Raw genomic sequence first — 14912 nt, 5'->3', positions numbered from 1 at the left:
CTAAATGTAATACTTTTTAACCCTAAATGTAATATCGACCCTAAATGTAATGCATGTCAACCCTAAATGTAATACTTTTAACCCTAAATGTAATATTGACCCTAAATGTAATACATCTTAACCTTAAATGTAATATCGACCCTAAATGTAATACATCTTAACCCTAAATGTAATACACCTTAACCCTAAATGTATAATACATTTTAACGCTAAATGTAATAATCGAGTCAACCCTAAATGTAATACATTTTAACCCTAAATGTAATAACCGAGACAGCCCTAAATGTAATACATGTCAACCCTAAATGAAACATCGACCCTAAATGTAATACATGTCAACCCTAAATGTAATATCGACCCTAAATGTAATACTTTTTAACCCTAAATGTAATATCGACTCTAAATGTAATACATCTTAACCCTAAATGTAATATCGACCCTAAATGTAATACACCTCAACTCTAAATGTAATAACAACCCTAAATGTAATACATTTTAACCCTAAATGTAATATCGACCCTAAATGTAATTCACCTCAACCCTCAATGTAATAACAACCCAAAATGAAATACATTATAACGCTACATGCAATAACAATCCTTAATGTAATTCATGTCAACCCTATTAAATTCAATACATTCAACGCTTATACGACCTTTAATGTAATACACCTGATTATAGAGAGGGTAAGCAACTCAGAGTCAGGGGGTATACGAAGGAGATTATGACGCAATTTTCTCTCGCACTCTTGAAAGAACGATAATAGTTGCTTAGACTTGTTTTTGTTGTTTACCCAGATAAAAATCATACAGTCTTATTAAATTAGGTCCATGTGACATAGTTCTTAGATATATTACTTGATCATACTATCACATAAACATTTTGTATTCCAATCTTTATTCAGTGTTCATTATTGCTTAGAGTTTTGTTGAAAAAGAAAAAAAAATGGGCAAAAGTTAAGTCCGTTTGCCTTTACTCATACATTCATATATCATAGGAAAGTCAATATACAAAATAATGGTGACTCAAAGATGATAAAAAAGACATCTATTTCTTTTTGCTTTACTGGCATTTTTAAATTTATTTCGTGTACCCTCCCAGTTTCGTGTCACTAAGTATAGTAGTGATTACCAGGAGTAGTGAACAATGTCATGAGGCTAATATTCCGGACAGTGATTTGCTGCCATGTCAATGTGTGACAGATATTTCGTCATTGAAACATTACATTGATAATGATGGTTCGTAAAGAATTTGCGAAATCTTTCTAAATCTTTCTAATTTCTAATCTTCTCAATCTACTCGCTCTATCATCCCGTTTCATCAGTAGGTATATGGTTTTTTTTTCTTGCAATATTATTCATATTCAGAATTTCCTTGCAAGGAATTTTTGCCCATTTTTTTTTCTTTTTCATCAAAACTTTAAACTAACATGAGCACTGAATGAAGATTGGAATACAAAATGTTTATGTGATTGTATGATAAAGGTACAGATTAAAAAGAAAAACTATGTCGAATGTATACCTAATTAAGGGTACAATACTTACAATGGCGGCCCTCTGCATTATCACTTCTTAAGTGTAATATTGTTATTGTAATCCCAGCTGCATAGACATGCATACTGTAATATCATTAATTTCCTTTTATATCGTTGTTTATGCAAGTCAAACAACTCTGTTTCAAATATACTTTGTATGTTTCCCATGTTCACGATTATTCAATCTATGTATATATTGATTTGCAGAAAATAAAGTATCTACCAAACAAAACTTTGCAGCAAACAAAGAAATTAATAAGACTGTGCATGTGATCTTTACCTGGGTAAACAACAAAAACAAATCTAAGCAACTATTGCTGTTCTTTCAAGAGTGCTATAAAAAGTTGCGTCATATCCTCTTCATATACCACCTGACCTTTTGCCCGATATTCTGCGTTGGTTACACTCTCTATAGTGAGGTTTTTACATTTAGGGTGGTACATTGAGCGTCAAGATGTATCACATTTATAGGGTTGACATGTATTACATTTAGGATCGATATTACATTTAGCGTTGAGATGTATTACATTTAGGGTCGTTATTACATTTAGGGTTAAGGTGTATTACATTTAGGGTCGATATTACATTTAGGGTTAGGATGTATTACATTTAGGGTCGATATTACATTTAGGGTTAAAAAGTATTACATTTAGGGTCGATATTACATTTAGGGTTGACATGTATAACATTTAGGGTCGATATTACATTTAGGGTTGACATGTATTACATTTAGGGTTGTCTCCGGTTATTACATTTAGGGTTAAAATGTATTACATTTGGGGTTGACTCGATTATTACATTTAGCGTTAAAATGTATTACATTTAGGGTTGTTATTACATTTAGCGTTGAGATGTATTACATTTAGGGTCGTTATTACATTTAGGGTTAAGGTGTATTACATTTAGGGTCGATATTACATTTAGGGTTAGGATGTATCACATTTAGGGTCGATATTACATTTAGGGTTAAAAAGTATTACATTTAGGGTCGATATTACATTATAGGGTTGACATGTATAACATTTAGGGTCGATATTACATTTAGGGTTAAAATGTATTACATTAAGGGTTGACTCGATTACCGGTATTACATTTAGCGTTAAAATGTATTACATTTAGGGTTGTTATTACATTTAGGGTTAAGGTGTATTACATTTAGGGTCGATATTACATTTAGGGTTAAGATGTATTACATTTAGGGTTAAAAAGTATTACATTTAGGGTCGATATTACATTTAGGGTTGACATGTATTACATTTAGGGTAGATATTACATTTAGGGCTAAAAAGTATTACATTTAGGGTCGATATTACTTTTAGGGTTGACATGTATTACATTTAGGGTCGATATTACATTTAGGGTTGACATGTATTACATCTAGGGTTGTCTCCGGTTATTACATATAGGGTTAAAATGTATTACATTTAGGGTTGACTCGATTATTACATTTAGCGTTAAAATGTATTACATTTAGGGTTGTTATTACATTTAGGGTTAAGGTGTATCACATCTAGGGTCGATATTACATTTAGCGTTGATATTACATTTAGGGCCCTTAATAGGGGTGATACAGACCCTTGGACAGAGTTTGAGCCGAAGACTAGAACCTACCTTGCAAATTCGATGGATGACAGGGTATAGCTCACTTACTTGTATTCGGGTTAGTGAAGATGAAACACCTAATTTCTTCCAGCTATTTTTGCAGAATTTTTTGAAATTTCACGTCTCTTTGATTGGGGAATTACTAGTATTTACCCGTGTGTGAGCGTGCAAATTCTCTGGATATCGCCACCAACCGGCAAGGAAAGTACAGGCGTCGTGTGCGCGAGACTGCCGTGTGTGCATAAAAAAGAAAAGCTAGCTCCGTACCACAAGGAGCTGGATCGAGAACCCAATCAAAATATCCTTAACACCGACGTACCGCGGCACGGTGGTACAGCAGCAGCACAGGGATCGACCCGGCGCGGCGCGCGCGGCCCGCCGTAAACATCACACAGCGGTACCGGCGGAACACCTCAAGATGGACGCCGTTGCTTATGACCTGAAAGCTCCTGCCGACGAAGGGACAGCACAGCGAAAGAAGACATGTAAAGGCAAAAGTGGATCGGCAAAATACAGAAGTAAGTTTTGTGATAAATGGACGAAAAGATACCCATTCATCATCAGAGGAGGGGACATATTTTCGTTTCACTGCCATATTTGCAACAGAAGCGTGTCGTGTGGACACATGGGTTTTGCAGACGTGGAGCGTCACATTCGCTGTAAACTCCATATTCGCAACGCCGACTGGGACGCGGCGGCGGCGAAGTCACAGGACCCAACTGTCACGGACAAGGTATGTTGAGCTCTAGTCATGACATACGCCTACCTTTTTAATAAAGTTTACTCAATTCTGAGTGATACAGTGTACAGCATTGTTGTAGACACTCTATGTAGTATAAATTGTGTGGTAGTGTTGCATGATGATTTTTTTTTTTAAACTCGGATGTCCACATGTGCACACTCGATGATCAAAAGTAAACAAATGTGTGAACAAGTAAGCTTTACTACAGCTAGTGTGTGCTTTTTTGAAAAAAAAAAAAAGAGTTTTAGTCTTAATCAATTGCTACAGTTTGTATGCAGTGAACCACTGCAGTAGGGTGCCAGTGGGTATACTAGTTTTGCTCAATGCTGGGCTGCAGCATGCATAAGATTTTCAGTGCTTTTATTTATTTATCTATTTTTTTTGGCGAAAGCGCACCTGCACCTCTCCGTGCACGGATAACAAGCTCTGTGAAACTGAAGTCTGACATCTAATAAGAACTACTCATAAAGAAAAAATTAAACAAGGACTTCACGAGTTCACTCCCTTCATGGATTCTGCCATCCATCAATCTTTGGGTACTTTTCCAGCAATTTGCCCTGCAGCATCCAGTGCAGACAGTGCATCAGCTGTGGGACTTTCAGATTTTGTTGAAAATGAAAATGAAAATGAATAGACCGCTATACCCCCATCTATGGTTGGAGAGGTGGGGGAATGCACAAAAAGCAGGATATAGCAGTTATGACAACGTTTTTCTAATATCTGAAGGGATTTATATTAAGAGATTCTATTATCAATACATTTAAGGATTCTATAGGAGATCTAGAGGAAGGTGGGCTTGCTTTCCTTAATCCTTATTCGTCATGTCGTTTATTCCCTGTGAATTCAGTTTCATGTGTGATTAATTCTTCTACCCGTGTAACATGCTGTGCACAGTTCAATATGAACGCCGCCTTTCTTCAAAGGAAGGAAAGTCCAAGTACAAGTCGAAGGAAGAAATACAGAAGCAAGTTTTGCGAAGTATGGACAAGAAGATACCCCTTCATCACAAAAGGAGAGGACATGTTTACGTTTCGCTGCCACATTTGCGACAAGAGCATGTCGTGTGGACACAGTGGGTTTGCAGATGTGGAGCGCCACGTTAGCGGTAAGCTGCACAGACTCAAAGCCAACAGGATGAAGTCTCAGAAGGCGCTTCGTCGAGACCAAACAGTCACAGACAAGGTACATCTTACGCTCAGCGCATTGTCATGACACTGATACATGGAACAAAATGAACAAAAAAACAACAACAACAAACAACCAACCAACCAAACAGCTGTTTGTGGTGTCCCTGGTATACGTGTTTTTTTTTTTCTCCTATGAATTTTATCTCATTCAAGCCATCTTTGCGAGAGAGTGCTACAGCTGTACAAATTTACACTTTTCACGTGAAAGGGCAGAGGACTCTACCCACTGTCCCAACATTCACATTGGTCCCCCATGTGGAAGGGAAAGTCCCATGCCACTTTCCCTTCCAAACCATAGTTTAGAGGCTCATCAGGAATTATCCCCTCGTCCCCGCAAAGTTAGTCAGGTCCTGGGACCATTTCAGCTTTTTTGAAGTCCTACAGTAAGTTTTGTATAGCAATGTATTTTGTGTGTGGTTTTTATCAAGCCCACCGGAGGTGAGGGGAGACTAAGGGATCGCCTGCGGCGTCTGTCCGTCCGTCGTCCGTCCGTCCGTCCATCGTCTGTCCGTAACGCTATAAAAACTTGAATAACTCTGTACTCTGGGCTTCAATTTGAATCTGACTTGGAGGGAAGAGTGGTCATACAAAGTTTTACCTTTTATTAAGTATGAAGGTCACCTCAAGGTTAAAGGTCACAGGCAGGGGTCAATGAACTTTTAGGGCCCAATGTTAAGTTTTTAGGGCGCGTTTCGATTATGGGCCATAACTTTTGATCCATAAGTGTATTTGTGACCAAACTTGGGTGGTAGATGTACCTTTGGGAGTTGATGGTCACCACAAGGTCAAAGGTCACAGACAGGGGTCAATGAAATTTTAGGGCCCAATGTTAAGTTTTTAGGGCGCGTTTTGATTATGGGTCATAACTTTTAATATCTGTAAGTCTATTTGTGACCAAACTTGGATGGTAGATGTACCTTGGGGAGTTGATAGTCACCACAAGGTCAAATGTCACAGACAGGGGTCAATGAATTTTTAGGGCCCAATGATAAGTTTTTAGGGCGCGTTTTGATTATGGGTCATAACTTTTGATATCTGTAAGTCTATTTGTGACCAAACTTGGATGGTAGATGTACCTTGGGGAGTTGATAGTCACCACAAGGTCAAAGGTCACATGCAGGGGTCAATGAACTTTTAGGGCCCAATGTACTGTGCATTTAATTATGACTCCTAAATTTTGATCCATAGGTCCATTTGTGAACAAAATTTAAAAAAAAAAGGTGTTGTACGTTTGTGAGCGAGACACATTATGGCACTTGCCTCGTTTTTTATGGGGATGTTGGGCAATGAAATATGAAGAAGCAGATAGGAACTGTTTCTGTTTTAAATTCCTCACTGCCCTTCTTTGGCCTTGTCTAGGTTGGCCAGATCCTGGCTGTCGCATTTGAAATAAGCTGTGTATGCTGGCTGTTATGCTGTACCTTGTACATTAAAATGAAGCCTACATTGACGTAAGATTGTGATTATTGTTTATACCACAGGTTGGGCAAGCTGACGTGAAAGTTGCCACGTTACTCAGTCAGAACAACATTCCCCTCGACTTGGCAGATGAGCTCACACCACTGTTTCCGGACATATTTCCCGACAGCAAGATAGCCAAGGACTTTTCCTCCAGGCAAACCAAGACGGTGTGCATCACTAATGCAGAAGTTGCTCCTTACTCCGAGGGGGAGATGATTCCAAGTGTGGTTCGTCACCCATTTTCCCTTGTCATCGATGGCTCGACAGACAATGGCATGGAAGAAATAAACCCGATGAGGGTCCGTATCTTTGACTGTGGACAAGTGAGCATGCAATTTCTAGACTTACAGTGCGTGTCTACAGAGGACACGCTACAGACTCTGTTCCTCAAGATGGACGATGCTCTGTTTCGACACCTCGTTGAGTGGGAGAATTGTGTTGGAGTTGCTGTTGACAGCACCTCACTGACTGTGTGCGGGGACCCCATCAAGACCCACGTTCGGGACAAAAACCAGGCGACGTACATCGTGGATTGTGGGTGCCACATTGTGCACAACACTGCCAGCAGGGCTTCCGATGCCTTTGAACAGGTGAATATCATTCCAATTCCTGGGACGAGCAAAATTAATTTTTGATTTTCACAGTCATCTTCAATTAGGGTTGAGGTGACAGAAACACATTTGTACAGTATATATTTTTGCAATTTTACTGAAGGGATTTTAGCACTAAAGATTCAAGATGTCTAATTTCTATTCTTTCGAATACAACTGCATATACCTGTTATGTTGTTGTTGTTGTTGTTTTTTGGGGGGGAGATTTTTGTTTTCTTTTGTCTTGTTTTTGTTTTTGTTTCATTCTGTGGCTATTTCTACAAAAAGTTGTTTATAAATGTGGAAGAGATAATTGGGTCCAGACTTTAACAGTTTCCTTTGCTATATGCTACATCAGTGTAAATGTGAAAATTTTGGCTCATTTTACGCCACAAAAAAAAAAATAATAGGAGAATGAGATATGACAGAAGCAACTGGGTGCTAAAATTTGCTGTGGTAATGCCAACCAGATTGCCTTGTGCCATATTATGTGCTGCCAACATCCACACCCATGCTAGGTAACAATAACCCACTGCATTTTTCTTTTCTGTGCTTATCTTTGTGCTTATTTTGATAGTTTATGTTGTAACAGAATGTAAGTGAATAGTACAAAAATTGTCTGTATGATGTTTCATTCCATCACTTCCTCTTCTTGAATCCTTTATTCATGAATTGAATGTCTCTCCCTTCATTTGTTGCTGTACCATGAACACGCACTGAGTGAGCCTACTCAGTGAGCCTACCTCAAATATACACGTACAGTTGTAAAAGCAGCTTGAATTCCCTCATTTGTTGGCCTTATTCCTTAAAAAACAAAACAAAAAACAAACAAACAAAAAAGCCACACACACACACACACACACACACACACACAAAACAAACAAACAAACAAACAAAAAAACAAAACCTTCCAAATAGTGAATATCAATTTCAGGATCCTGACAATGATCCGGACCACTGCCAAATTGTAATCATCTCTTCCTTTAATATCATTATCAAATTTCCCTATAGTTTCATCCGAATCCCTTCATAACTTTTTGAGTGATTACACCTGTATGCAAACAGACAGACAAACAGAGAGACAGACGAAGCAACACAGATAAAAATATAACCTCCTTGGCAGAGGTAGTAACTGAATTCGAAGAATACACTGAATGTAAAATGATTGCTTATTATTCCCAAACATTTTGTGTTGAACTTCACAGGTGTCTGGATTTAGTGTTGAGGAGATGGCCACAGACCTGTTCCACTGGTTTGACAATAGTACGAAGCAGAAGATGGATCCAGTGCAGTACCACACATTCTGTGACATCACATACCAGCAGGCCGTCAAACACGTTGACACCCGATGGCTGAATCTCGAAACGACTGTTTCACGTATCCTGCAGCAGTATGGGAGTCTTAAGAGCTATTTCCTCTCAAAAGGTTCGCATGTTCACATGTCAGTTTAGAACATAGTTTCATTTTAAGGGACATGTTCAACTTCATTATTGTCCCCGCCGAACGAGTTCGAGCAGGGGACTATGAAACGGGCTCCGTACGTGTGTGTGTCCGTGTGTCCGTCTGTGCGTCAGGCTTGTGTGGCTAAAATTTTTGCTTGTGTGTCTATTTTAACAAAAGGGAGAACAAAGGGGTAGACACACAAGTATAGCACCGTAAGGTCGGAAGTCTGTGTGTCCGTCCGTCTGTGCGTCCGTGTGTGATCAAAATGTTCAATTTGCTACTTCTCTGTCAAATATGAGCCAATTTTGATTCTGTTTGCTTTATATGATAGCACTACATGGGAGCTTTGAAACTTCTACGCAGAATTTCAGTTGTGACCTTTGACCTTGACCTTTGACCTATATTGTACATTTTGCTTCAAAATGCTACTCCTTCGCCATTTCTAACCCGATTTCGATTCCATTTGCTTTATGTGATGGCACTAGGTGAGGGCTTCAAAACTCATACACAGAATTTTGACCTTTGACTTCTTTGACCTTTGACCTTGACTTTTGACCTATATTGTACATTGGCTACAAAATGCTACTCCTTCGCCATTTCTAACCCGATTTTGATTCCGTTTGCTTTATGTGATGGCACTAGGTGAGGGCTTCAAAACCTCTACACAAAATTTTGACCTTTGACTTCTTTGACCTTTGACCTTGATTTTTTATCTATATTGTACATTTTGCTACAAAATGCTACTCCTTCGCCATTTCTAACCCGATTTTGATTCCGATTGCTTTATGTGATGGCACTAGGTGAGGGCTTCAAAATTTATACACAGAATTTTGACCTTTGACTTCTTTGACCTTTGACCTTGATTTTTGACCTGTATTGTACATTTTGCTACAAAATGCTACTCCTTCGCCATTTCTAACTCGATTTCGATTCCGTTTGCTTTATGTGATGGCACTAGGTGAGGGCTTCAAAACTTCTACACAGAATTTTGACCTTTGACTTCTTTGACCTTTGACCTTGACTTTTGACCTATATTGTACATTGGCTACAAAATGCTACTCCTTCGCCATTTCTAACCCGATTTCGATTCTGTTTGCTTTATGTGATGGCACTAGGTGAGGGCTTCAAAACTTCTACACAGAATTTTGACCTTTGACTTCTTTGACCTTTGACCTCGATTTTTGACCTATATTGTACATTGGCTACAAAATGCTACTCCTTCGCCATTTCTAACCCGATTTTGATTCCTTTTGCTTTATGTGATGGCACTAGGTGAGGGCTTCAAAACTTCTACACAGAATTTTGACCTTTGACTTCTTGACCTTTGACCTTGATCTTTTTACCTATATTGTACATTTTGCTACTAAATGCTACTTCCGGCGGGGACATATATTACACACCGCGTAATTTCTACTTTTCCTTGTCTTGTAGATGAAGTGAATATGCAGGGCTCCACACTAACTTTTATTTTTGATGGCCCAAAGGCAAACATCCGACCTTGTTTGGTGGCCCGATCAGGCCACCAAATTCTTCATTTCTGAAATTTTGGTGGCCCGACGTGCATTTTTGGTGGCCCTGGGCCACCGGGCCACCGTTAGTGTCGAGCCCTGGAATATGGAAATATTTACAGAACACATCAGTGAAAGTTTGAGGAAAAACCGGACGATCTGTTTGCAAGGAAGGAGTACTTAAAAAACTTGTGCAGTCTATGCTGGATGAGAAGACTACTACACTTTATGTGGAAAATAATATGAGAATTCCAAAGAAAAATAAAAATACACATACCCTCAACTTGTGACTGATGTATGTTAAGGCCTTAAGGGTAAGATTATTCCCCCGTCTTCCAAAAGAGGCAAGACAATTGTTCTTTTGTTTTGCGAGAAAAGTTGAAAATATGTTGAATTTTCTTTATATTTTTTAAAATTATTTTTGAGCATATGAAATCACAAGCTGTAGTACAGCTGAAGTCTTCTCATCCTGCGATGGCGGCAGGGAAACTTCAAAGATTAATCCGTGTGTTTATCAAGGTGAACTTGTCCTTTGTGGTCAACATAAGATTACGATTATTTAATTAAGTAATTAATGTAAATAGCTAGTACAGCATTTCTCTTTTGTTTTCATTGCTACGCAGACGACAAGGCCCCATATTTTGGCAGGCTCCGTGTCCTGTTTGAAGACCCCATGACAGAGGTTTACCTTCTCTTCTACCAGTCCGCCTTGCAGACGTTCTTGCAGTTCAATGCGTTCCTGGAACGGGAGGATCCCGTCATCCCAATAGTGCATGCCCAGATGCAGTCCTTCCTCCAGAAGTTGGCCAGTAAATTTGTCAGGGTGCAGACCATCAAGGAAGCAAAGGGGGACTTCATGAACATGCATTACAAGGCCCTGGATGTGCAAGTTCCAGGTAATTGTAGAGTCTGAATTGGTAATGGAACCTTTTCTCCTTATCACCTCACCCCTTAAAGGGACTGTACAGTACTGGTTGAGGTGGGGATTCATGTTTTGAACACTCGTAAGTGAGATAATGAGAAACCTCTTATGATGATATGAAAGAGCATGTAATTCTAGAAAGGATTCAACGTTTATTTGATGAAAATTGGTTGTCAAATGGCTGAGATATCCAAAAAAGTGATAAAAATGATAAAAGGCGACAGGCCACAACTTTATGAGGATCTCTTTGTTTCACCTTGTTTTTGGATATCTCAGCCATTTCCAAACAGATTTTCATCAAATAAACTTTTGATACCCCTTAGAATTGCATGCTCTTTGACATCTCATAGAGTGGTTTCTGAATATCTCGCAAAACATTAAAAGCTAAATCCTCACCTCGACCAGAACTGTACTCGCCCTTTAATTTACCAGGGACTTTGGACAGTGTGTACAATGCTATATGATTTTTTTTTTTTTATGCAGATTGTCGTTCAAAGCATGCAATAAGTTATTGAAGTGAAACAGAGCTTCTGACAAATTCTGTATACATCAAACATTGCATGATTATTATTATCATTAATTTTTTTTGTTGCAAATTTTACAAGTTGGGTGCTATTCACAACCAAAAAAAAACAAAACAGGCAAATATATCAACTGTGATTGTGACGTGCACGCACACATTTCTCTGTTCAGTACTGTACTCCGCAATTGCGACTTCAGCCACTCGCATATCGTCGGTTGAGAATGATAAGGGCGTTAAGTTGTCACTAAACCCATAGTGTTCGAGACAACTTGACGCCCTTCTCATTCTCGACAGACGATATTGTTGGAAAGTTCTGATTCGCAAAAAAAAATTAGACTCATTAGATATATGGTGTATAGGTATACTGTTGAGTATCAAATTGTGATAACTTATTATTTCTTTTCTTTTAAGGTCCTCTTGGGAAATGTTACGTGTAATCAGATTTATTTATTTTACATGTGTCATTCAAAAAGTGTACAACACCATCAATTTGCCCATCATTAAGTATACTAGTTTAAAAGTTTTGACGGAGAAATGCTATTTTCTTTATCTGGATCTTAACTCTTTATCCATTCAACATTTTGTTCACAGACAACAGCTTGTTCATTGGGTTTGGCGCAAAAACTCTGCTGAACAAACTCCTCAATGAAGGTTCAATCTCTGGCCATCAGGCATCCAAGTTCTACGAGGGTGTTCGCGCCTTCTATTCACGTGCCTTCTCCTATGCTCTGGGGCAGCTTCCCTTGGACGACAGACTTCTGAGGAATGCGGCGTTCGTCAATTTCAGGCGCAGAGAGAATGCCGCCCTCTCTGAAGTGGAGTACTTCATAGACAGGTATGGGCAAGCATCCGTTAAAAAAAATGTTAGCGTGGCCTTGCTGTTAGGCCTATATTCTCAGCTTTTTCATTTCAGATGATTTAACCCTATTCTAACTGGGTTATTTGAGACCAAGTTTCTATGGAAGGGGGGGGGGTCAATTTGACCCCCCCTTCAGATCTCAGCCACCGTTGGTGCAATTGCTGCAAAATTTTGGTTGAAGATAGAGCCATATGTCAACTACAAGTTTATATGGTCATAAAATAAAAAATATTGATTTTCTATCATTAGTAAATTAATTATGCAAATTTATGCTTGAAATCATGTTTTCGCCTGAAACTCTGTTACAAAGATTGAAGGACTGCTAATTTTTGTGTCAGAATTCCTCAAGACACGTCAAACAATTTTCGTGCAAGAAGATACAAGTAGCGCTATCAAATTCGATTTCTTTTGTTCTTTATTGTTTTGTGAATTTCTTATGTATTTTATTGTTTTTTTGGTCTTCTGTATTCAAATTTTTTTTGCCAAAATATGTTGCTGGCACTTTTTCAAGGTTATCTTCCTTAAATTTGATTAATTCCAATGATTTAAAGTCGAAATAATCTCATTTATATCTATTTAACAAGAAAACACAATTTGCATTGGATTTGCACACAGTATCATGAATTTGAGCTGTTTTTGGGTCAACATCCATATGAAAATGCGTCTCATCTGATTTCGATGTTTTGAAAACGTCTCAAAGTGTACTCACAGAGATTGATGTGTAATTACAATATGATGATTATGTGCCAACCATATTGATTGTGAAATGGTCATCTCATATCCGCAAGATGGAAAGATGTACTACCGGTATACACCCATTGGGAGAGTACCCATGTAATGTGATATGGAGGAGGCATGCCTGTCACCATAGTAACATTTCTAGTCAAAGTTGATACACCTTGGAATTGTTCTTTCTCGAACTGTTGGTGTTCCCCATTTCAGGTTCAGCGCGCTTCTTCCCTTCCAGTCGCCACAAGAAATGGATAAGCTGGCAGACGAGTTTTCAGCCTACCAACTGATGAATGATGAAGTCGTCCCTCAAAGTGTCTGGACCAAGGCGAAGGTGTCTGAAGATGGACTTCATAGACTTGACGTCATCTGGCAGCATCTTTCCCTGCTCAAGGCTCCAGATGACACCCTCCTCCTGCCTCGACTTTCAAAAGTGGCAACTCTTGTCTTGGTGATCCCCCACTCGAGTAGTTGAAGGGAACAAGTATTTTCCATGGTCCAGAAAAATTGAGCTGCTTTCTGGCCTTCCGAGGTAAAGCTACCTGAAATAAACTCTCTAGAGCATCATCACCACCAAGATAGCATAAGGGGCAATCACCCATACCTATCAGCATTCAAGAATTCCTTAAGATTGCTAAATTTGCTATGTTCTTATATGTTAATGGTCTGCAAAAAAGTGAGGAACATGCGCTTGCAATAATCAGGTGTGCTCCAAATCCCCAGGTCACTTTGAAAGATTGTGAGCACATGTATATCTAACTACCAGAAGAGTCACATTTTGGGACTTTGATGCTTTCATCACAGATGGTCACCAGAAGTACCGGTATAATGATTTGTAATAGAGGTGTCCATCTGTTCGTCCAGAATTGACTTTGTCGACAACATAATTAAAGGGATGGTACAGTTTCAATTGAGATGGGACTTCAGGTTTATAACATTTTTCTATGATGATTTTTTTTTTTAGATCTTAAAAAAACCTTTCATGAAATATGAAAGAGTGTATAATATAATGTATAAGAGGAATTCAAAGTGTACTTGATGAAAACTGGTTTTGGAATGGCAGAGATATCCAAAACAAAGTGATTCTCAAAAAAAAAAGGGACCCACCTTTTATTAGGATTGCCTTGTTATACTCTACCCTAGCTAACTAAGATAATTACCCTGACTTCACCCAGACATTACCCTGACAATCCTTCTGTCTGGACCCTGTCACAGTAACGTTCCTTTGACACACTGATCACGCATGCACAATAATCCAAACAGAATGACATGCCACTCACTGATCACATGTATGGATTATATTCACACCCCCTTTTGCGTATGAATGGATAGGTTGCTATGGAAATCTACCTTCGAGAAGATTTTTGGTGTGTGTCTGATTTTATTGCCCAAGGCAAGGAATTTTGTTCTCTGGACGTTGTCCCAATGTTGTCAGAGTAAGGTCTGTTAAAACAGGGATTGAGTTCAATGTCAAGTTTAATGTATGCCCTACAGTATCTTGTCGCTGGGGCGACAAGACCTCATATCTACAAAATGTCAAATTTTTAGGAGAGCCAAAAAACATGGCAGCCAAAGCAGTATAGCAAATGGGATTGCCTTTCCTTTGACATGCTGTGGTGGCGTCATTTTTGGAGTAAGATAGTTGGGATTTGGACAGGACATCACTTAACCCATTTTTTGGCTATTCATCCAAAAAAGTCATTTTCACCAAAATTGCAGATACAAGGTCTTGTCACCCCAGCGACGAATTCTGCTGCAAGCCTTTTCTTTGTATACCGGCTGTATGGGATGTACTTTTACTTGTAAAGTGAA

At 38.8% G+C, this 14912-nt stretch overlaps 1 protein-coding gene across 1 annotated transcript; it reads left to right on the top strand.

The window, feature by feature from the left end:
- The first annotated feature begins 4976 nt into the window (after nt 1-4976).
- Nucleotides 4977-14461, top strand: LOC139735010 (uncharacterized). Its single transcript, XM_071645785.1, has 6 exons — nt 4977-5060; nt 6547-7116; nt 8322-8541; nt 10691-10963; nt 12104-12347; nt 13314-14461. The coding sequence occupies exons 1-6, from the start codon at nt 5013-5015 to the stop codon at nt 13573-13575; spliced, it is 1617 nt and encodes a 538-aa protein (XP_071501886.1). The 5' UTR covers nt 4977-5012; the 3' UTR covers nt 13576-14461.
- Nucleotides 14462-14912: the final 451 nt, after the last annotated feature.

Source organism: Diadema antillarum, unplaced genomic scaffold (genome assembly GCF_040938485.1).
Source record: "Diadema antillarum isolate AM-2024a unplaced genomic scaffold, OU_Dant_1.0 seq00000561_RagTag, whole genome shotgun sequence".
NCBI classification, from domain to species: domain Eukaryota; kingdom Metazoa; phylum Echinodermata; class Echinoidea; order Diadematoida; family Diadematidae; genus Diadema; species Diadema antillarum.
Note: the sequence above shows the minus strand (reverse complement) of the source record. Positions and strands in the feature narration are given on the sequence as shown.